Source organism: Perognathus longimembris, chromosome 13 (assembly GCF_023159225.1).
Source record: "Perognathus longimembris pacificus isolate PPM17 chromosome 13, ASM2315922v1, whole genome shotgun sequence".
Classification (NCBI taxonomy): domain Eukaryota; kingdom Metazoa; phylum Chordata; class Mammalia; order Rodentia; family Heteromyidae; genus Perognathus; species Perognathus longimembris.
Window position 1 is genome coordinate 12824178 of NC_063173.1, and position 23933 is coordinate 12848110.

The following is a 23933-nucleotide window of genomic DNA, read 5'->3' on the forward strand; positions in this document are numbered from 1 at the left end:
CATCTGGCACCTATCACTCACCCTGGCCCCCCCTTTTAATATGGTTGTGTCTTAAGGCTAGTATGAGCCTCCATTTTAGTGACCAGAAGTCACTTTAATGGCTTTAGGGAGAGTTAAGATCTGTCCCCTAGAAGGGGCTGGGTAATGGGTAGAGTGCCTACCTAGCAAGTGTGAGGTCCCAAGTGTAAGTCTGAGGGCTTCCACCCCTCACCACCACAAATCGACTTGGAAGTATACCAGGACAACTCAGATACATGAGTACCTGGCTCCCATTCTCTTCCTGAGTCTTAAGCCAGGAAGTCTTTCCTCAGGCTTTGCATTTTAGTTTACTATAGCATCAGTGGCTGGACCCAGAGCTTTGTTAGGAAAATTGGGGGTTGGGGGATCAACAATGAAGTCTATTGTCTCTTGTCCCCTCTTAGTACAAACAAAAGACTCCCAGTCTCTGGGGAGCCCTAGCCCATGCCCATCCCCTAATGCCCAGCACAACAGGGAGGAGCCGGGGCCACTGGAAACAGGAGGTTTTATTGATGCTGATGGGGGTAGGACAGGCCCCCAGGAGCACGGGGGTGGGGTGGGGTGTAATTCAGTCAGCAGATGCATAAGGCCTGGGCACATTGAGCAGGTTAGGGCACATTTATCTTCTCAGTTCTGTGGTTCCTTCCTTGGTGAAGGGAGAACATCTGGGGGGAGGGGGCAATTCCAGGAGCAGCAAGGGCATTGGTTAGAGATGGCTGAGCCCCTAACCTGAGAGGAGGCACCACAGTAGGCACTTTGTAGAAAGCTGGATGAACTGGTCAGTAGCGGAAAATGGAGGGATGGCACTGGGTTGGCCTCTTGGGAGAATCAACCTTGGCCTGGGTAAGCTCATGAGAATACCTGATGCTCCCAAGCAGGGTGGGGCAGGGCCCAAAGCCCCTTTCCCTGTGGGCCTCCTTAAGGAGAAGGCATTCAGGAGCTCCCTGGCAGTGAGTGCCAGAATTAGTCCATAAGGCACAGCTGGGGGCAGACAAGGCGCCAAGGCACAACTGGTGGGGGGGCAGGGGCAGCCTTTAAGCTGAGTGCCAGGGTCACAAGAGGACACAGGACCGCCCACGCTTGATTGGTGTGGGGTTGAGCACAGCCCGGACAGCCTCAGCAAACACTTCCTTCACGCCCTCCTGCTGCAGGGCCGAGCACTCGAGGTAGCGCACAGCGTGGATCTGCTTGGCCAGTGTCTGGCCTTGCTGGGGTGTGATGGGCGCCTGGCCCTGCTCCTTGAGGCGCCGCAGGGTGTCAGGCTGGGCTCTCAGGTCCTTCTTGGTGCCTACCAGGAGGATGGGCACGTCAGGGCAGTGGTGGCACACCTCTGGGTGCCACTTGTGCCTCACATTCTCATAGGAGGGTGGGCTGGCAATGGAGAAACAGATGACGAAGACGTTGGTCTGAGGGTAGGAAAGTGTGCGGAGGCGGTCATACTCCTCCTGGCCCGCAGTGTCCCATAGGTTCAGGTTCACTGTGCGCCCATCAACGGCGCTCTGGGCGCTGTAATTGTCGAACACTGTGGGAATATACTCCTTGGGGAAGGCATTGGTTGTGTAGCAGATGAGCAGGCACGTCTTGCCCACAGCCCCATCGCCCACCACCACACACTTGATGCTCTGCATTGTGGGTGAAGCTGCTGTAGGGGAGGCAGTGCCTCCTTCCCTCTTCTGGGCCCCTCTGGAAGCAGTGACCTGTGAAGAGGTAAGAAGGACACTCCTCATTAGGGAGGCTTCCATGTATATTGGGAAGAAAGATTGGGGGTACAGAGAGAAATCAACTCCTGTTTTGTTAACCTGACACCATTCCAAAATCTCAGTAAGACATCCGAGAGACAGACACACAATGATGGGTATTGAGCAAGATGTTACAAAGATTCAGTATAATGTGGCGGGAAGCACAGGAGCTCAAGTGCCAGACCAAAGGAGAAATCCTGGTTCTGTTATTTTTTAGCTGTAACAGTAGACATATCACTTTCCCTTCCCATGCCTCAGTTTTGGTTTTTTTTTTTTTTTTCCAATTCTCCAAAATGAGGATAAAGTAATATCTATCTCATTTGGTGATAAGAATAATATACATTGGGGCTGGGGATATAGCCTAGTGGCAAGAGCGCTTGCCTCATATACATGAAGCCCTGGGTTTGATTCCCCAGCACCACATATACAGAAAATGGCCAGAAGTGGCGCTGTGACTCAAGTGGCAGAGCGCTAGCCTTGAGCAAAAAGAAGCCAGGGACAGTGCTCAGGCCCTGAGTCCAAGGCCCAGGACTGGCCAAAAAAAAAAAAAAAATACATTGATACACTTAGAATAGTACTTGATCAAAAAGTATTGGGGAGGAGGGTGCACGTGTGTCTTGGGGTTTGAACTCAGGGCCTGGGCACTGTCCCTGAGCTTTTGGGTGTTAGTTGGTGATAAAGAGTCTCATGGACTTTACTGGCCTAGGCTGAATTCAAACTGTGATCCTCAGACCTCTGCCTCCTGAGTAGCTAGGATTTATGGGCCTGAGCCACTGGCTCCCAGCACTATTAGTTATTTATACGTTTCCTTAGGCAGTATAAACAAAGGAGGGTGTCCAAGTGTAGAGATCTACTAGATCCTACTAAATAGATCCATTCCACCAGCCTAATTTCTCATCAGTGATTCAGAAGCCTCAAAAATCAGTGTGTGCAGTGGAGGGGAATCCCCACACCCTCACCAAACAGAAAAGGAACTTTAGTGGTATGGAGGCTGCAAAAGACACAGGCTTGGACCCAGTCTCTCCCAGGCCACAGCTTCCCCTGGGACCAACTAGAAAGGAAATGATTTGAATCTACGAAGTTCCTATTAACACTACTTTCATCTTATTTGCATTAAAAAGTGTTTGTGTGTTGTGTGCATATATGCGGCCTCACATCATTTAGACAGAAACCTTTAGAGAGTGGTCCAAAATCCAAAGACCTAATCTACTGACTGCTACCCAACATAAGGCATGGAGGCGCTTTCTCTCTTTGGGCCTCAGTTTACTTTCCTTTCAGGAATTGGAAACAAACTGGGTATGGAGGCACATGCTAGTAATCCCAGCACTAGGGAGGCTGAAGGATCCTTCTGTATATGGACTATACAGTAAGACTCTACCTCAAAAGACAAAAGAGCATGTCGGGCACTGGTGGCTCATGTCTGTAGTTGTAGCTACTCAGGAGGCTGAGGTCTGAGGATGGCTGTTCAATGCCAGCCAAGGCAGAAAAGTCCTTGACACTCTTATCTCCAATAGAGTGGCAGGCACACACATACACACACAAAGCCTATGACAAGAACACTAGGAGACTTTATTTATGTACAGTGGATTGTGTGGGTGGGCCTAGCATCCCACAGAACCAGGGGAGGGAGAGCTATAATTTTTAGTTCCATATAGAAGATCTCTCTCTGATGAGCCCAGCAAAGGGCTGGCCCAGGCAGAAAGGCATGGAAGGAACTCTGGCCCAAGACTGAAAGTACAACAGGCTCTCTAGGAAGGTACTTATCAACCAACCATCAGTAAATCAACTCTCAAAGGAGATGGGAGGGGAAAGAGGGTAGTTTCCTGGTTGGTAAAGGAACAGGGTCTGACACCGGAAAAGGATTATGAATGAGGTAGTGTCCAAAACAAGATGTGGTTTAAAGCTAGAGTACCAAACACCTGGGTCTGACCTGGGCTCATCTTCTGATCTGGACCCTTGATTAAAACAACAACAACAAAACACAACAACAACAAAAAAACAACCCCAAAACTAAAAAACTTTATAGCTAGCCCAGTATTGTCATTCAATCCCTACAACAAACTCAGTAGTTAAAAGTGATCCAATGTTACACAGCTAGTTAATATGAGAGACAGAGCACAAACCCAGTTTTGTGATCCAAAGCCCTATGATTTTCTCAATATATCACATAGCTCCAAGTTATCCCTTAATAGCCAACTGTGTGAATTTGAGCAAGTAAAATCTCTTCTCTTCCTAAAGCCTTAGTTTCTTCATGTGTACAAGAGTAGCTGGTCCTGCCAGCCTCACAGGAGTGCATTGAGGATCCTAACTAAGCATGAGAATGAATTTGCTTTTGTAAGTTGTGATGTGCTGTGAACACAGGAGGTGACTGTAGCAAGCTTTTCATCCCAAGAGGCAGGAAGCACAGAGTGTGCATATGTCTGAGCGGTGGCATCAGTCCAGTTCTCCCTATTCAGATCTAGTTCAGACCCTCATCCTCTCTCCCAAGACAACTCTTTTCTCTAAAATCCCTTGGCAGGAATTGGGTTCAACAAGTTCCCATAGTTCATATGCTTAAAGTGCCAGATAGAGGGGGTGTTAAAGCTGAACTAGGAGTGGCCTGCCTGTTTTTTGTGTTGTTGGTTTTTTTTTTTTTGGTTTGGTAAATAAATTGATATTTGCAGATTTGTACTGTATTAAGCCAAACCTGTTCTGACATTTATACCTAATTTAATTCCGATCATACCTATTCTCTAATTTTGCAGGTCAAAGTTCTTATTCTGAGAGGAGTTTTGTAGTCACAAAGACTCTATAAAGGTTTAAGTCATAGTTCTGCCACTCATCAACTGTGTGGCCTTGAGTTTATGAAGTGTTACTTCTCTAAGCTTCAATTTATCTTTCAAATGAGCAGCAATGGTACCTATTTCATAGGGTTGCTATGAGGATTAAATGCATTAGTATACAATATATGTGCACAATATGGATATTTCACAAATGAGTTCCTATCTTGCTCCAGAGGGATCTTCAGAGTCTCCGCTGCTGCTATTCCCTCTCTCTTCTCTAATACTCAAGGCCTAATTGTCATACCAGGAGGCTACTGAATTCTTTAAATTTCCAATGTATAGCCATATAGCTCCAAGAGTCATACAAAGTTACCCACCTGTGGATATCCTTAAATAATAGGCCTAGCTTTTCTCAACTCATTCACAGGAAAAGCTATGACTGTATGGTTGGACACACAGGATTGTAAAACACTGATTTACTTGTACCACCTTCATAACTGAGACTTGGAAACAGATCCCTTCTGGCACCCAGTACTGGACACCTGAAGTGCTAAATCTTAATGGAGAGCAATGAAAGGCAAGAGCTAAAGCAAGGATGGGCAAAAGTCACTTTTCCTGAAGTAACTCCAGAAGAGTCTGTGGGAGCACAGCTCATGGAGCTGGGAGAAGACAGGCAAGGCAACCCTACTTGAGTGTGGTCCTTGGTGCCCAGCTTATACCTAGTGAGTACTGGCCCTGGGGTGCAGCCCAGGCAGGCCCAGAGGGAGGAGGAAAAGGAAGCACTGATGTTTTCTTGATTGCTAGATCTCTGTGGCGGTTAGAGCAGGGGAAGTGTCCCAACTGGGAGTAGGGGGAGGGGAGGGATGGGTTCTATGACATGGACAAATGTAGAGGCAATGGGAACTTACTACAGCCTTCTAATCTGCTTCTCTAACATATGGCTCCTCTGTAGCTCTCCCTAAACCTCATTCTAGCCATAATATTACCTCTGGGCATTTCAACCCTTACCTCTGGCTATACCATCCTGATCTACAAAGTAGCTTCCATATTCTCTTCTCTAAACACAAGCAGAAATATTCATAGAACCAAATCACTGCTACCTGCTTCAGGAAAACTTTTATAAACCATCCATGGCATACGTGACTTATCCTATCCAAAGTCTGGTGCCTATCTCTCACAGGTACTTGCATCACTTGGGAGGGCTGATCTGAATCTTTTTTTCTTTTAGGTCTTGGGGCTTGAACTCTGGGCCTGGACCCTGTCCTTGAGCTCTTTGGCTCAAGGCTAGTGCTGTACCACTTTGGCCACAGTGCCACTTTGGTTTTCTGGTGGCTAATTAGAGATAATAGTCTCACGAACTCTTCCCTGCCCAGAGAAGCCTCAATCCTCAGATCTCAACCTCCTGAGTAGCTAGGATTACAGGTGTGAGCCACCGGCCAAGCTCTAATCTGAATCTTATCGCCTGTCCTTAGACTAGGAAAGCCTAGAAGGCAAGGTCCAGGCTAATTTCTATCTCCCTGGGCTAAAGCCCAGCACACATCTGCTGGGCTCTGTAAGACAACTCAGTGAACGCAACCAGTCCTTCGGCCTTCACACATTGCTGTTCCTCTTTCTGAAATGCTGCTTGTCCCTTCAGATTTTTTTCTCTCCATCAAGGCTCAGTTCTCCTCCAAAACATCACAGTGACCTCTTCTACATACCTTTCCTTCTGATCATTGTGCTAAACTAAATGGATGTTTCACAGGGAGGCGAGTTTGTCCTGTTAATTCATAGAAGCCCAGCAGAGGACTAAAGCAGAAGCTGTAGACTGACATATACCTCTTCTTCCATCATTCCAGACATGGAAGCTGGGAATAAGGAAATCCACTATGCCCAGAAGACACAGGACAAAGGTTGACTTCTTCTTTACCCATATGAGCACGAACTTAGGGTAATAGACAACACATAAGTTAGATTACCTTGTCTTCAGCTTGAGGAATGAGAGGCAAAGCAGGCAGAGCTAGCTCTGAAGAAGATGGGCAGGAAAAAGGCTAAAGTTTGGCTTAGAATGTCTGAAGACCCTTAGGCTAGAGACAGAGCATTCTTGGAAAGGTTCTACAAATTTGTTTATTTTGAAGGGATGAAAGAGAAGAGGTGACACAAGGAGGCTCACAGGGGCTGCAGCTGCTTGCAGCTGGACTGGGAGGAGGAAGCAGGGGGAGACATGAGGTCAGTGTAGGGCTGGGATCAGGCCAAGGGCTGAGTCTCTCTTTTCTTCCCCTTCTCATAAGCAGGGAAGAACTCAAGAGAGCTGAGTTCTCATATTAGGACTCTACTACATCTTCCCATGTTCCACCCTTCAGTACCTACAGAGGATCCCACACTGCAGCATTAGGGGCAGAAGGAGAGTTGAGGCCACCCTCTAGGGACTGGAGAGGAGAAAATCAAACAGTTGTCCCTGACAAAGATCCGCTCATGAAATCTCAGGTCCCTTCCTTTTCCCTGGCCATCCCAGCACCTTGAGTGTTCTACAAAAAGTGAGCACCAGGGCCAGGGCAGCTCTGGCCAGGGAAACCAAGGAGGCTTCCCCATCCCCTCCACCAACTCCACCAAACAGCACCAAGAAAAAAGGCTCATCTCCCTCCTCCCACCTAGCTGCAGCTCAGCAGTTCCTGGGCCCCATGAAAGGCCTGTGAAGTGGCACTTCCTTTGCTTTTGCTCATTACACACAAGGCTATACAGACTAACAAATCCTGTGCCCACCAGCTGAAAATACCCAGAGAAACCCAGGGCTGCCCAGTCTCTTCAGGCTTACCCATGACCTGAGGGGGTTTCCATAAGGGAAAATAACATCAGGGAGGAAACTCCACTATCTGTTTTCCACTGTCAGTGAGACAGGGTACTCCCCAATCTTGCAGTCCCCTGTAAAAATCCCCAACACCGTCTGCCTTATCTCATGGTAATCCTTGTGCTTTGGGGAAAGAGCCACAGTTCTGACTTGGACATATACATATACACAGAGGTTAGGTGAGGAGGTTGCAGGGGGGCTGGTACTGTTAGGAATCTCTTGCGGGGAGGAAAAGTCAAAGCTATCAGTAGTCACTGTGCCCTTTGGAAGTACTGATAATCCAACTCTTCAATGTTGACATTGAGCCAAGAGAAACTAAATTGTACACAATTGGTTTTAAGTCCAGGACAAGGACCTGGGTCTCCTAATTAGTTCTACAAAGAAAATGTGAAAATGGTTACTCCACCCTGGAAATGGACCCTCTGACTTCATTCAGACAGCCCTATCATGGCTTATGAAATGGGCCAAAGGCCCTAGGCTTCTAAGTTTCTAGGCCACCATGATTAGCCCAACCTGCACTATCATTACTGGACAGCCAGCTAGCCAGGCCCTGCTGCAGCCAAGCTCCTCCTTTGGCCTTTAGCTCCTGGGGAGATGCCCTCCCCCCATATCAGATGAGGACAAAAGAGGAAGCTGGACCCTGGACAGGAAAACCAGTCTGATCTGGGGAGGTGGCTCAGGCTTTGTCTTTAGTTTCCCTTCTCAGCTCTTCTCATGGACCCCTATAACCCTTACCTCTCTAATGGATCCACACTGCATATAGAGAAAGGGGCCTTTGGTTGAGTCCAGGTCCCTTTATTACTTACAGTTCCCCAGCTACTATCATCCTAATATATTCACAATCGTCTCACTATAGCTACAGCTTCTCCTATTTTCCCCTCTTGCTATTGCCTAAAAGCCCACACCCAGCCACCCCACCTGCCCTAACATCTTGCTAGAAACAACTCTCCAAATATCCTAGCTTCCCAAGCAGGATATGTAGCAATCTCACACCACCACTTTTGTTTTTCATGAAGTGTCACAATATCCAATCCTTGGTTTTTGTGTTTTTTTTTTTTTTTCCAGTCCTGGGGCTTGAACTCAGGGTCTGGGCACTGTTCCTGAGCTGCTTTTGCTCAAGGCTACCACTCTACCACTTGAGCCACAGCACCACTTCTGGCCTTTTCTGTTTGTATGGCACTGAGGAACTGAACCCAGGGCTTCATGCATGCTAGGCAAGCACTCTACCACTAAGCCACATTCCCAGCCCATCAATCCTACTTTTTTAGCTAAGTCCTCCACAGCAGCCTCATACTCAGCTGTAATTTCCCATTTAGATCCCTCTCACCTTGGTCATAGTTTTCCAGCAATGACTTTCTTGCAAATGGTTCAAACTTTCAATGGAGCCTAGGAGAAACCCTGCCTCTTCAGTTTTATCTTTACTCTCAGAGCCCAGCAGTTTACTTAGTTATGCAGAATATTAAAATAAGTACCGGTCTGCTAGGCTGGGAACCAGGATTCCTGGGGACTTTTATTGAGCTATGGTGCTGGGAAAGTGCTTTGTATGTACATCAAATTCCCTGAGCTGGGATTTAATACAGATCCCTTGGATTTCCTACTGGGCCTGAACTTCTGTACATCCCAGAAAAGGAGAGTAGAAGACAGGTGGGTAGAAGGGCAGGATTGGAAAAAGGGACAATTTATGGGAGAGGAACAACTGTGAGATGGTAAGAGGATAGGATGAAGGATAGCTCTTAAATTTAGCTGTGCTTCAGAGATCCCTAAAATGTTTCACTTGGTCCCCTCCACCTCTCTCTGTCTCTCTCTCTCTTTCTCTCACAGTGGAATGAATACAGAAGGTTGCAGGAGGTGGAGAGAAACAAGATCTCTTAAGCATGCAGCCCAAAGGTTGAGGAAGCAGCTCTAGAATGTAGAAAAGCACTTGAAAAAGCCAGGACAGACTGAAGTTAGACCTGGGAGAAATGCTTCAGAGAAAGGGTAGAGGGTCCTTGGCAGAGGATATATTAAGGATGCCTGAAGGCACAAAGGTCAGCAGAGAGCTTCCTGATCATTCAGGCCTTAATGCAGATAAGAATATGTGGGTACACAGTGTGGGCAAGCCCCAGAAGGCAGCATGGAAAAGGAGACAAGACACCTTTACCTCCTATCTTTCCCGATTCAAAATTAAAATGGTTAAAACTAAAGTTAGACCAGCTGCAGTCTTCCCTCCAGAATCCCCTTCTGTGCCCCTTCCACCACACCAGAATGTTCTGCCCAGTCTCCCCACCACCAGGTGTTGCAGTCTATTCTCCCAGCACCCGGTCAACCTCTTGATCATGCACCCCAACGGGCTAATTTTGATTTTCCAGGGCCTCTCTCACCAGTCTTACTCCTGTATTACCCTACCCTGACTGTTACAGTTTCCTCCTACCTAACCACAGAATCACCCACTCCAGGTCCCTTTCACTCCGTTGGCTTCTGCTCTGGGCCCTCTCAAGGCTGAGCGCAGTTATTTTGTCTCCAAGAGATAAAGATATAGACACACAAACACTTGCATGTGCATGCTCTTGCAAGCATGTACACACATTGCGAGCCCTTTAATCATCTCTATCAGTAAGGTTGCAGCCTACCTCTTTACACTAGAAAGGTTTGAAAAGGCTCTCAAACTCCCAAGTGTGGCGGCTCTCACTTGAGAGGCTGAAAGGAGTCTGAAGAGTCTGAGACCAGCCCTGGCTATGGAGGCCCTGTCTCCAAAATGCATAGGAAAACAAAATACACACACACACACACACACACACACACACACACACACACCTCACCAAGTCTTCTACAGCAATTTCTGACCCCAAAGCCGGAGATAAGTGGCTGAAAGGGAAGGAGACAGAAGGTGACAGGCTGAGGGAAGTGGCTGGACCTGTGTTGTGCCGCCAGAGGCAGGGGAAGAAGAGGCTGCAAGGGACCAAGAGGAACAGATGGACAGCTGAGAGGCCATCAAGGCCTGCGTATTTGGGGGGAAATAGACTGAAAGGGAAGACATTAAAGGGGTGGAGGAAGACAATATAGACATATATAGGATCCTGTCACTGAACAGGAGAGGAAACATTAGGAGATGGCTGTCAGTCCTTCCAGAAGGCCAGAACCTCTACCCACCCCCACCCACCCCCAAAGCCTTGTAACCATCAGTATCTCTACATGAGTCCTTCCACTCGCGGGTACAAGGCAAGATCAGGCCTTTTCCTTCCTCTTCCCCAAAGAACAAGGCCAGGCCCGGGTCTGTGAGGCACTAGTAAATACCTGTTGCTCGGCTCCAAGGATGAAGAGGTTGGAGCTCATAAAAACAAGACACTCAGAGGAAGAGGCAGGCTGGCGGCGCTCCCCGCCCCGGTCCGACCCGGACGGCAGAGGACCCTTGGGCTGCAGCCTGAGAATGCATCAGGCTTGGCATCGATCCTCCAGGGAAAGGGTTTAAAAAAAAAAAAAAAAGTTTTCTCCCCTCGGTTGTCTCGAGCATCATCCAAAGCCCCGGGCATCGCCCCCTTCCCAGCCCCACAAATGTCACCCCTGCGGATGGGAGGGAGCAGCGCCTCCTCCAGCCCAGAGGCCGGCGCCCCTCACCCACTTCTGAACACCGGCCTCCCCCCGCCCCCCAACCACACACACACACACACACACACACAACTTAGGACACCCCGCCTTGGGGTCCCGCAACGCCCAGCTCCAAGCCGCCCCACTGATAAACACCCTTCTCTGGGCTCCGACTTCAGGGGTGCCTCTACGGTCCCCGGACCCCGCGGCGAGCCGCCCGGGGCTCCGAGGAGCCCCGTCTCAGCGCCGCCCGCCCGCCAGTCCGCCCGCCCGCCCGCCCGGCCGGCCGCGCCCGCCCGACTACTCGGGGGAGGGGGGGAAAGCAAAACCCTCCCGCCCGGCGGCCGCCCCGCCAGCGAACTTCCCGGCCCGCGCCGGCGCCGGCTCCCGGGCGGCTCGGACCTGCCCTCCGCCGGACCCCCCCCCCCCCGGCCGCCCGCCCGCCGTGGCCGGGCCTCACCTGGAGCCCTCCCCGCGGTGGGGGAGCTGGGGGCGGCGGCAGCGGCTCCGGGCTCGAGAAGGAAGTGAGAGCGGGAGGCCGGAGGAAGTGGGGGGGGGGGGTGGGCGGGCGGGCCGGTGGGCCGGGGCAGGGTGCGGAGGCGGGCCGGGGCGGGGCGCAACCAGGAAGTCGGCGGGCGCGCGCTCCCCGCCACCCTCCGCCCCGGCCCCTTGTGCAGGCTTTGCCCCCCAAGTCTTCACACAAAGTCCCGGGCTCCCCACCGCCCTCTCCCCGGCACCCCGCCCCGCGCCTCGTGGCGCCCGGGATCCTTCAGAGCAGGCCTCTCAAGGTCAGATCTCCCCGCCTCCGCCTGCCCATCCTGCCCCCCAGCCCAGGGCCCTAACAACTGGGCGCTGGACATGTGTCCTCGCCCTCCGGATCTCACCCCACCAGCCTCCGCGGCGAGGCCGAGAAAAGGCGCCCCTAGGCCTGGTGCCGGCCGCCCGGCCCCGGCGAGGGAGCGAGCGGCGTTCGTGGCTGGCCGTCCAGGGTCGGGCCCGGGCGCTCCCCACCCGCTGCCCGGGTCCCCGGGGAGAGCGTGTAGAAGGGGGAAGGGGGGTGATTCAGCAGTGGGAAGGTCTCAGACCCCTGGGGAGCTGTCGTCAGCGCGCCATCAGCAAGAGGCGCCGGCGGAGGCGCGAGGGCCCCCCCCCCAAAAAAAAAAAGAAAAAACAACAACAGGATGTCACGTCGTGGTTCCGCACCCCGCGACTGACTCCGCGCTCTTCGGGGGAGGGCGCAGGGCGGGCCGAGGCGCCCCTCGCTCCCGGTCCCTGTCAGACTCGGGGGTGGGAAGGGGGGGGGAAACGCAGATGCTCGGAGCCGGAGGGCCGCACCCAGGCCTGTGGTCGGGCTGGGGCCCGGGGGACTGGCGGGTGGGCGGCCTCGTGGGCGCCCTCTGCCGCCTCGGCTCCCGGGCCTGGCGCGCCGAGGTTTGACTTGACCATTCACACCCGGGGTTCTGCACAAACTTTCTGAGTGAGCCCCAGCCACGTGCGGAGAGCTCGGTGCTAGGTGCCGTGGGGGAAAGAACCAAACCAAACACCCACCGGGGCCCTGTTTTCTTCTAGAGGCTCTCTGGCTCTCTCTTTGGCTCTCTCTCTCTCTCCTCCACCCTCTCTCTCTCCCACTCTCCCTCCTTCCTTCTCTTCTTCTTTCCTCCCTCCCTCCCCTCCCTTCCTTCCTTTTTCTTTTTTTTTTTTTTTTTTTTTTTGCCAGTCCTGGGGCTTGAACTCAGGGCCTGGGCACTGTTCCTGAGCTTCTTTTTGCTCAAGGCTAGCACTCCACTACTTGAGCCACAGTGTTTCTGTTTCTGTGGTGCTGAGGAATCGAACCCAGGGCTTCGTGCATGCTAGGCAAGCACTCTACCGCTAAGCCACATTCCCAGCCCTTCTAGAGGTTTTCTAAATAAAGATGAAGATCAATTGCAGGAATAAATAGTTGAGCTGTTCTGTCCTTAGTAATAATAATAATTATTATTAGTATCCTCTCTGTAGTATAGCTGTGAAAAAGACCTATGGTCAATGTGTGGCTAGTGTAAAGAAACTGAAGTTAATGGCCATATCAGATTCAAGCTTATGACTGAGTAGATGAGTTTGTTCTCCAGGAGCCTTCTCCCCTCCTGAATGTGGGATGCTGTCTCACTCTGTCTCACTCCAAACTTTTCAAACTCCATCCTGTGGTAAAGGAAGACAGGAAGAACAAGAGGGACTTTTTCATTCCTCTGCTTACCCTGATGGGAGCACAGACCTAGTACTTGGTGCTTAATGAAGAAAGGATTGTGAGTCCCATAAAATAGCAGAGTTCAGAGGTGGACCACACAGTTAAGTGGCTTCTATGAAAGCATTCAAATTTATGTCTTAAAAGAAAGTTAGAGGCGTTCTGTTGTTATTTTTTGAGATAGGAGTCTAGCTACCCAACCCAGGCTGTTTTTCTTCTCTTGGGCTCATGTGATCGTCCCCACTCAGCTTTGGACTTTTCCCCCTTCATCCAGAGATTTGTTTTATCTTATTTGTATGCTGGTGTCCTGGTTAAAGAGCTCACGACAATTTTTTTCCCTCAAATATTTGAAAATCAAGCAGGAGATGTAACTCAGTAGTAGAGTGCTGCCTAGCATGTACAGGGCTCTGATCACTAGCACTGAAAAAAGTAGGTAAAATTTAAACATATATGTAAATATATATGCATATGCAAATCAATTCGGGGTCATAGCAGTAAGAGCAAGGCACACTTTGTGATACCCACCTGTAATCCCATCAGGAAGGAAAGGTGGAAGATGGAATGGATTGGCAGCCTGAGGTCAGAATGTAATTTCTGAGCCTTTGTCATAGACTTGCCTTCCCCCTCACGCTAGTTCAGGAGGAAGAACCTTCTTCAGGATATGACACTGTTGCACATGAAGCTACCAGAGGAGGAAAGAGCCCAGGGCTGAGCTTCAGAAGTCTCATCTTGACTCAGCCAGTTAGACTAGTAAGATCTTGGGCTAGGTCCTATGACTGTCTCTGGATGTCACATTCTCCCAGTGAAAAACAAGGGATTGAACTAGATGATACCTTTGAGCTCTGACCTTCTATGATACACAGTGGAGAATAATAATTAAGTCATTAAGGTTTATGCATGTAGCATATTGCTCATAGTTCTTGAATATCACGTAAGCCATTGTGCTTTGTACAGTAGTAAATTATATCTGTGTCTAGTGTCTGTCTCCTTTACTGACTGTGAATCCTTTGAGGTTGGGTCTGATTCATCTGTGTCCACCCATTGGGGCCCAGCATAGGCAAGCCAGAGCAAACATTTACTTTCAGTAAACATCTGTGGAATGAAGTTGCTTTAATAAATTACTAATACGTGTAGAACCACCAGCATCTAGGTGACTTGGAGTCACTTCTATGGTACATTTGGCTCAAGTGGTAGAGTATCAACTATGAGCACAAAAGCCTAGTGAGAATGTAAGGCCCTGAGTTCAAGTACTAGTACACATACACACACACACATACACACACACACACACACACACACAATGATAAGCCCAAGTGCTTTGTGGGATTGTAAGATTAAGTGAAATTATCCATTTGAAATGGCTAGCAAGTTCCCCAGTGGCCTAACAACTAAATACAACTTTCCACATCCTAATGATGTTTTCAGTTTTTCCCCTTTCCTCTTTCTCAAAGTTGAAGCTCTAAAGCTGACTCAACCAGGTGATGGTGACTCATGTCTGGTAATCCTAGCAACTCAGGAGGCTGAGATCTGAGGATTGCGGTTTGAAACCAGCCTGGGCAAAAAGTCTGTAAGATTCTCTCTCTCTCCCCTCCTCTCTCTCCTGAGACTGGGACTCCAACTCTCTATCTGTTGCTTTCCATCGTGGCTGGTCCAAGTCTGTGAGACTCTTATCTCCAATTAACCAGCAAAAAACTGGAAGTGGAGGTATGGCTCAAGTGGCCTTGCAAGCAAAGGCCAAATAAGAGCACTGAGTCCTGAATTCAAGCCCTAGAACCAGCACTCACTCACTCAATCAATTTGACTTGTTTCTCTGATAGAGAAATGTAGACAGTGGCAGATGAGGTGCCAGACTTTGAAGTCAGGCCCCACCACGTGAACCCCATTTTAGAATCGAACCCTGAGCCAATCAGATTTGTACCTGTGTTCTAATCTTGCTTGCACAGCTGATGGTTGTAACCTTGTTCTTTGCCTTTATAAGCCCTGTGTAATCACAGCTCGGGGCTTCCTCCTAACCTCCGCTGTGTCGGTGGGTAGGACGAGGCCCGAGTTGGCAGCTCGTTCAATAAACCCTTGCCTTGCTTTTGCATTTCGGAGTGTCTGAATCTCGGTGGTCTTCTTGGGGGTGGTCTTGCAACTTGGCACAACATTTGGGGGCTCGTCCGGGATAGCCCCAGAGACCCCGAGATCCCAGACTCCGAAGGTAAGAAAACAGCACTGTTCATTTGTCTTGTCCTGTAATTTGTCTGTTTTGCTTTTGCTTGTAGGGCGCGAGTCAGTTTGGTTTTTGGCCGGAACTGACCAGGAGGACCTCCTAAACGAGACTCAACCCGCCCACCTTGTACTTGGGTCTGCTCCTTCTGCTTATCTGGCAGGAGGTTGTGGGCCAACTTGGGTCCACTCCTCCTGTACCCTGGCAGGAGGTTGTGGGCCAACTTGGGAGATCTCCAACTCGTAACTCGGGTCCACTCCTTCTGCACCCTTGCAGGAGGTTGTGGGCCAACTCGGGTCCACTCCTTCTTGCAGGAGGTTGTGGGCCAACTCGGGTCCATTCCTTCTGCACCCTTGTAGGAGGTTGTGGGCCAGCTTGGGAGATCAACTCGTAGCTTTTCTTGTTCTCAGGCCTGTGTGTTTTCCTCCTTTTGTATTGTTTTGTTTTTTGTAGCCTTTTGGACTGAACATCTGATCAGAGCTATGGATAATGTTCTATCTTGAGGACCTCCATCTAGCCCCCTAGACTTGATCCTAGCTCACTGGAGGGAGGTTAAGGAGATAGCTCAGAACCAAGGTGTGGCCCTTAAGAAGGAAAAGTGGATCACCCTGTGCAAGTCAGAATGGTCCACCATTGAGGAAATTGAGGGAGCTTTGACATAGGGAGGAAGCACGGAGGAGGAAATGTTTCCCGCTCCATACTCCCCATCCCAGTTAACTCTACAAGAGGAGGACTCTGAGGAAAATGTTTCAGCTGTGCCCTCCGCTCCGGAGGGTCCTGCCCAGTCAACTCGCCGGTGCCGACAGCCCTGGACACGGACGCATCAGCCCCAAGTCCAAGTCCTGACCCGCAGCCGCCGACGGGGTGGACGTAGGGCCAGCCCAAGCCACCCACAGGTGGCAGGGAGTGACCTCACCATGCTGCGCTGTCATCTCTGTGTTGTTTTTTCCAGCAGGCCCACAGAGAAGCACAGGTGATTCTTACAAGTTTGTCAAGATCTAATACTGACCCTTAATAAGTTCCAGGTAAGAGCATGCTTAAAAACTACTTCTGTGTGGACCACCTTGTTGCTTATAATTGGAGTAAAGTGGCCCCTTATAAGACTCATTGATCTGAATCTGCGGTTCGAAGCCAGCCCGGGCAAAGAAAGGTCCCTGTGAGAGACTTGTCTCTAATCAGCCAGCAGAGGGCTGGGAACGGAGTTGTGTGGAGCTCAAAAGTGGTACGGTGCTAGTCTTGAGCTGGAGAGCTGAGGGACAGCACTCAGGCCCTGAGTCCAAGTCGAAAGTCACTCCTCCTGGGACAAAAGTGATGGAGCATCCAGAGGCAGTAAGCCACTGCTTGGATGGCAGAGATGGTGTCAGATCCTAGAGTCACTCCTGTTGGCCTTTCAAAAGTTAAAGCCGGGAAGTCCTAGAAGAATAGTTCATAAGCATGCCTTTCCAATGCCCATGTCTGTCTACTGGGCAGGAACTTGCCAGTCATCTGTGATAGTGGTTAGTAAGGGTAAGTTTGTCAAATGAGAGGATAAATTAAAATCCCAACCCCCCGCATTTACTCAAAGCCCTGACTGGCAGTGAGAATTTTAAGCTGATACATCTGTTTAGGAAAGAAAGCTTGTAGATCTGAGATTGTGTTGTGTCCTTATTGAGATCTGTTAAAGGCCTGTCAGCTTGCCAATGCCCCCAATCAACAGATTAACCACGGTGGAAGGGACCCTAGACGGCATCGCCACTTGGGTTCATTGCTTCCACGCCAGGCCAGCTGACCCCTTTGCCCTGGATGACAACTACTGTGATGGAACATGGGAGGTCTCCAAGCACCCAACTCAGCCGCTTTGCCTTCGCCTCAAGAAAAGAAAGTTAGACTGAGACTAAGGTTATAGGTTCCTGGCTAGGTAAGGTCTACGCCCCTGAGTCAGCCTGAAGAAGTTACAGAAGATGGATGATCTTCACCCATCAGCCCCCCTTTAAAATCAAGGGACCAGAGTTGTTTTTGGGAAGATGAGGCAGGATAAACTAGAGGCATGCAAAACAAAGGTACAGAGACTATTATTGAAGAAATGGTGACAGGCCCTTTGGTTACTACATTGGGCCCTACTGGCCCATGCCTTACCTCTATATCATCCCCTAGACATGCAAGCCATTGAAATGGACAGAATGGAGCCATGATTGGCTCCCAAGGTACCAAAAAGAAAAAGGGGGAAATGAGGTGCCAGACTTTGAAGTCAGGCCCCACCACGTGAACCCCATTTTAGAATCGAACCCTGAGCCAATCAGATTTGTACCTGTGTTCTAATCTTGCTTGCACAGCTGATGGTTGTAACCTTGTTCTTTGCCTTTATAAGCCCTGTGTAATCACAGCTCGGGGCTTCCTCCTAACCTCCGCTGTGTCGGTGGGTAGGACGAGGCCCGAGTTGGCAGCTCGTTCAATAAACCCTTGCCTTGCTTTTGCATTTCGGAGTGTCTGAATCTCGGTGGTCTTCTTGGGGGTGGTCTTGCAACTTGGCACAACAGCAGAGGAGTGAAGGAAAAGCTTTGCGTGATCTCACCTTTTCTCAGCTAGCTTCCAACTAGATCTTCCAAGCCCTAGTCAGCAATTGAGCTGTAGTTCTTATAATTTACCAGCTGCCCACAAGGGCAGCTTAGCCCTAGTCCATAGCCTCTTCTGATAATATTAAATCAAATTCCTTTGTCTCTAGTGAGGCTCCAGGGACTCCTCGTGATCCATTTGTCATGTATCTTTTCTCAGTTTTATGTTTGTCCATACTGAGACTTGAACTCAGAGCCTGGGTGCTGACCTTTAGCTTTTATGGTGGTTGGTTTTGTGGGGTTTTTTTTTTTGGCCAGTCCTGGGTCTTGAACTCAGGGCCTGAGCACTGTCCCTGGCTTCTTTTTGCTCAAGGGTAGCATTCTGTCAACTTGAGCCACAGCTCCATTTCTGGCTTTTTCTATATATGTGGTGCTGAGGAATCAAACCCAGGGCTTCATGTATACAAGGCAAGCACTCTACCACCAGGCCATATTCCCAGCAACCTTTAGCTTTTTTACTCATGTTTGGCCCTTTATCATTCTAGCCATACTAACACTTGGGGCTAATTGGTGATAAGAGTTCTCCTGAAGCTGGGCGCTACCAGTGGCTCACGCCTGTAATCCTAGTTACTCTGGATGCTGAGATCTGAGAATCCGATTCAAAGCAAGCCCAGGCAGGAAAATCCATGAGATTTATCTCCATTTAACCACCAGAAAACTGGAAGTGGTGCCGTGGCTCTAGTGGTAGAGTGCTAGCTTTGAGCTGAAGAGTTCAGGGACAGCACCCAGGCCTAGAGTTCAAGTCCCATGACCTACCAAAAACAAAACAAAAAGGAATTTTCATGGACTTTCCTGCCTCTGCTGGCTTAGAACCTTGATGATCAGATCTCAGTCTCCTGAGTACTAGGATTACAGGTGGAAACTACCACTACCAGGCTCTCAGCCTTTCTGAAGAGTAAACAGGCTCTTTATTACTCCTCTATAGAGTAGTATACTATAGATACTGCCAAAGATGAGCTCAAGGTCTCATTTCATGGGATTTGCTGGGAAAGACAGGAAACAGCAGAAAGGACTAAGGGAAGTGACAAATTAGACAAAGAGTCATGTTTTTGAATCCGTTATTCTTTTTTCTAAAATTCTTAAAATTTTGCCAATTCTGGGTCTTGAACTCAGGGCCTGTGCACTGTCTTGAGCTTCTTTTGCTCAAGGCTAGCACTCTACCATGTAAGCGACAGTTCTACTTCCAGCTTTTTCTGTTTGTACTGTATTGAGGAATCGAACCCAGGGCTTCATGCATGCTAGGCAAGCACTCTACCACTAAGCCACATTCCTAGCCTCTCCATCCCTCTTTGCTGTTGCTTTTTCTTTATTTTTAGATAGAGTCTTGCTTTCTGCTTGGCTAGCGTGAGACAGCGATCCTCCTACCAATGCTTTCAGTGTAGTAGGGATCATAGAAGTGTACTACTATATTTGGTTCATTGGTTGGAATAGGGGTATGAGTAACAACTTTTTTTACTTGGCTTGCCTTTAACTGTGATCTTCCTATTCTCTGCCTCCTGAGTATCTGGAATGATGTGACATGAACATGGCATGAATAGTCGTGTGTGTGTGTGTGTGTGTGTGTGTGTGTGTATGTGTGTGTGTCCTGGAGCTTGAACCCATGGTCCAGGTGCTGTCCCTGAGCTTTTGTGCTTATGGCTAGCATTCTACCACTTTGAGCCACAGCTTGACTTCCAGCTTTTTGGTACTTAATTGGAGATCAGAGTCTCAAGGACTTTCCTTCCTTCAAACCACAACTCTCAGATCCCAGCCTCTTCAGTAGCTAGGATTACAGAATGAGCCACTAGCACCTGACATTACTGAACATTTTAACACAAATGAGGCAGATACTATTATCTCTATTTGATGGGTTAAAAACATTTCCTACTGGTGGCAGTATTACCAGATGTGCAGACTTGGCTTTTATCCTCAGTTATACAGTGGGGAGAAGGTGGGAAGATAAGAATATTAGACTCTGCTGGGCACTTGTGGCTCACTCCTGTAATCCTAGCTACTTAGGAAGCTGAGATTGGAGGATCATTGTTCAAAGTCAGCCAGGACAGGAAAGTCTGTGAGACTCTTATCTACAATTAACCACCAGAAAACCGGAAGTGGTGTTGTGACTCAAGTGATAGAGCACTAGCCTTGAGCTGAAGAGCTCGGGGACAGCACCCAGGCCCAGAACATTTGGATCCTGATTGTGGTATGGGAGTGTATCAAAATAGAATTGCTGCTAGATGAACTACCCAGGCATTTCAGCCTGTGTTCCCAAATACCTGGAATCTTACTAATTAACACTGATCGTGGAGGATAACAGCTCATACATCTGGCAACTGACCTCCTCCTCCTCCTAGGGACAGAGCAGGACAAGAAACTGGATCCCTAATAGGAACATGGATTTTTCTCCCCTTGCTTTACTCTGAGAATCTAGTGGCAAACTCAAAAATGTAAAAGGCCATCCTATGACTGGACCCCGGAGTTTCTAACTTTTGAGTGTGTATACAGTGAGCCCCCAGAAATTCAGAACCTGTGACTATGTAGCCTCACATGGTGATCCAAATGTGGTGGAAGGTCCTTAAATGTAGACGAGGAAGCACAAGAACCAGTGCAAGAGGGTGCAACAGAAAGTGGAACTCAGCCTGCCAGGGGCGCCTCAGAAGATGAAAAGAGCCATGGGTCAGAGAGTGAGACTAGCTTCTCAAAGCCAGGAGAATTTCAGTTTCCCCATCATGGTGGGTTGTAACTAAAGGTTAAATTGAAAGGCCACAAGATGGAAAGTGGTTATAAATTTCCTGGACCTTGGGAAAAAAGCCTCTTCATTAGTATCCTTTGAATCACTATTTGAAAGAAGAGGAAGAAGAAGAAGAGGAGGAGGGGGGGAAGGGGAAGGAAGAGGAGAGGAGGTGGGGAGGGGGAGGGGGAGAGGAAGAATTATTACACCAAGATGACTGCGTAATTTGTAGAGATCATTCTATAGATAATGCTGAGAACAGATAGGAGGGGATTTCAACCTCACAGTTCCACAAATCACTTGGTATTTGTCATTTCCTTTTAAAAATGAAACTAAGCCTGAGAAGTTGGCTCTGATGTTGGCTCTGAGCCTGAGAAGATGGCTCTTAGAGCACTCTGCTTTTATGTGAGGGACACAAGTGAGGTGGTCCGACAGACCTGGACTAAAAACCAAGCTTGTCTTCTTATTAAAAGTACAATCTTAGTCAAGACCTGAGGCATAATATGAAATCTGAGCACTAGTAGTATGAACAGAAATATTTATCAGAATTGAGAAATATTTGGTGATTAATTAGCTAACCAGGTAAGGAATGAAGATGAATCATGATTATAATAGCTGTGACTTTAGAAGGTATCATTATATACTAGATATTATGTTAAGCATGCTACATTCAATTATCCATTCAATTAATGCAGGGAATCTGCATACCAAGTACTATCCTAGGCACTGGGGTGGTGGTGGTGGTGGTGGTGGTGGTGGTGGATATAACACCATATAAAATAAGCAAAATTTCTTGATTTCATGGAACTTATATATTATCTCATGTAATTGTGTGCACAGCAATCTTATGATGTAATATAATTTAGACCCACCTTATAAAGGATAAAATCAAGACATTTCTGTGGGGAGGGGTGCTTACTTGGAGACAAGAATGTAACAGACTTTCCTGCCCAGGCTGGCTTCAAAGCATGATCCCCAGATCTCAGCCTCCTGAGTAGCTAGGATTATTTATTTATTTATTTATTTTTGGCCAGTCCTGGGCCTTGGACTCAGGGCCTGAGCACTGTCCCTGGCTTCTTCCCGCTCAAGGCTAGCACTCTGCCACTTGAGCCACAGCGCCGCTTCTGGCCGTTTTCTGTATATGTGGTGCTGGGGAATCGAACCTAGGGCCTTGTGTATCCGAGGCAGGCATTCTTGCCACTAGGCTATATCCCCAGCCCCGTGAGTAGCTAGGATTATAGGAAGGAGGCATGGGTGCCTGAAAAAAGTCTCCAGTATTAAACAGCTCAGAAATTCCTTGCAGAATATTGAGTCCATGTTTATCGAGCATCTCTTCACTATTCTAATTGGCTTATAGAAATGAACTCATCTAATCTTACAGAATCCTCCACTTTTAGCTGGAGAAACTGAGGCCAGAGAGGTTATCTAGATTCCTCAGAATCAACATGAAAGCTTAGATGGGAATCTAGGCAGTCCAATTCCAGAGCGCGTCCCCCCCCCATGAAATCTGTGTGCCCCTGCACAGTCTCCTTGGCTGCTTTTAGCAGTTTGTCTCACTTCTACTCCATCATCTACTCCTTTATCTCTCAAAACATTATTACTAAGTACTGTCTCTTCATATGTGTATATGTTTGTATGTGTGTATAAATACATACATACATACACACACATATATATTTCCCTAAAAACTGCTTTGATGGCAGGAATAAGGTTTTCACAAATAGATACTGAGTAAATATTAAATGAATGAATGAGTGAATATTGGGGGTAAGATTCTAGATGTGGTATTAGAAGGGGAGATAATTCAGTTTTTAGAAGCCAAATGAGCCAGGCCTTGGGGAAATTCCCAGTGACAGCTATTTTTTATTTGGACACCAGGGGGAGCTAGTAATAATGCTGCCCGAATAGCAATTCCTAATGAGCAGATAGATGTAGGACACTTTTTGCTTTGTTTTTGTTGCTTTATGGTGTTAGGAATCCAAACCCAGGACCTCTGGAATACTAGGCAAGTGATCACTGAGCTACACCTCCCAGTCTGAATCTCTTTATTTTTTATTATTATTTGGTTTGTCATGGGGCTTGAACTCTTGGACCTGGGTGCTGTCCTTGAGCTTTCAGCTCAAGGATAGAGTTTTACCACTTGAGCTACAGCGCCACTTCTGGTTTTCTGTTGGTTAATTGGAGATAAGTCTCATGGACTTTCCTGCCTTGGCTGTCTTTGAACCTCGATCCTCATATCTCAGCCTCCTGAGTAGCTAGGATTACAGGTGTGAGACACTGGTGCCCAGCCTCAATCTTATTTTAATCAAGGGTAATCTTCTGTTCATACCTGTACTGTTTCCAAAGCATAATCAGAAACTTTGTGGTGTAGAGGAAGGACACTTAGTTTGCTGTACAGGGCATATCACTTATCCATACTTTAAGCAAAATGCTTATGTATCTGCTAGGTGCTGGGAACATGAGAAGATATGAGAAGATAACAATGTAGGAAATGCAGTCCTTTATGAGCTCAGGGGCTGACAGGGGAAGTGAGCTGACAGCACCACTTCTGCCCTTTTCTGTTTATGGGGTACAGAGGAATCGAACTCATGGCTTCACACATGCAAGGCAAGCACTCTACCACTAAGCCACATTCCCAGCCTTAGTTTTTTATTTGTTTTGTTTTTGTTGCCAGTCCTGGGGCATGGACTCAGGGCCTGAGCACTGTCCCTGGCTTCTTTTTGCTCAAGGCTAGCACCCTACCTCTTGAGCCACAGCGCCACTTTTGGCTTTTTTCTATATATGTGGTGCTGAGGAATCAAACCCAGGGCTTCATGTATACGAGGCGAGCACTTTACCACTAGGCCATATTCCCAGCCCCCAGCCTTAGTTTTTTTTGGTAGTTATACCAAGGAGTTTTTATTTTAACAAAGCAATTTATGAATGCAATGCATCTTGAGCAATGTCACTTCTTTCAACGTTTCTCTCCCATCCCTCTCTTCCCCACCCCTCCTATCACTTCTTAATTTTGTAGGATACACATTGAATTAGTTTTTACTATAATTTTATTTTTACTGTTAAGGTGTTATATAGAAAGATTGTTTCATAAGTCAGGTAATGAGTTTCTTTTTTTGACAATGACGCTGATTCCTTCGCTTTCCCCCATGTTCCTCTCCTGTCCCTGTCCACAAGTTACATCCTTCATTTTCCACATAGTGTATGCTGAATAGAATGATTGCATTTGTTCACCCTCCTTCCTTCCCTTTCTGCCCTCCTCCTTTACACCTCTTAAAAAACTCAAAAGCAAACAGATGAT

General features: G+C 48.3%; 2 protein-coding genes across 4 annotated transcripts; one reads left to right on the top strand and one right to left on the bottom strand.

Moving 5' to 3' along the window:
* Positions 1–506: 506 nt before the first annotated feature.
* Rhog (ras homolog family member G) lies at positions 507–11483 on the bottom strand. Of its 3 annotated transcripts, XM_048361062.1 has the most exons (3): positions 11371–11455; positions 10145–10190; positions 507–1715 (listed from the first exon to the last, which is right to left on the bottom strand). In XM_048361062.1, the coding sequence occupies exon 3, from the start codon at positions 1644–1646 to the stop codon at positions 1071–1073; it is 576 nt and encodes a 191-aa protein (XP_048217019.1). In that variant the 5' UTR covers positions 1647–1715; positions 10145–10190; positions 11371–11455; the 3' UTR covers positions 507–1070. The 3 variants fall into 3 exon arrangements, with proteins under 3 accessions (XP_048217019.1, XP_048217017.1, XP_048217016.1); XM_048361060.1 differs by lacking the exon at positions 10145–10190 and having other exon boundaries at positions 11371–11483; XM_048361059.1 differs by lacking the exons at positions 10145–10190; positions 11371–11455 and adding an exon at positions 10620–10855.
* Positions 10893–12387, top strand: LOC125362012 (translation initiation factor IF-2-like). The gene is made up of 2 exons (XM_048360668.1): positions 10893–10956; positions 11090–12387. The coding sequence occupies exons 1-2, from the start codon at positions 10893–10895 to the stop codon at positions 12385–12387; spliced, it is 1362 nt and encodes a 453-aa protein (XP_048216625.1).
* Positions 12388–23933: the final 11546 nt, after the last annotated feature.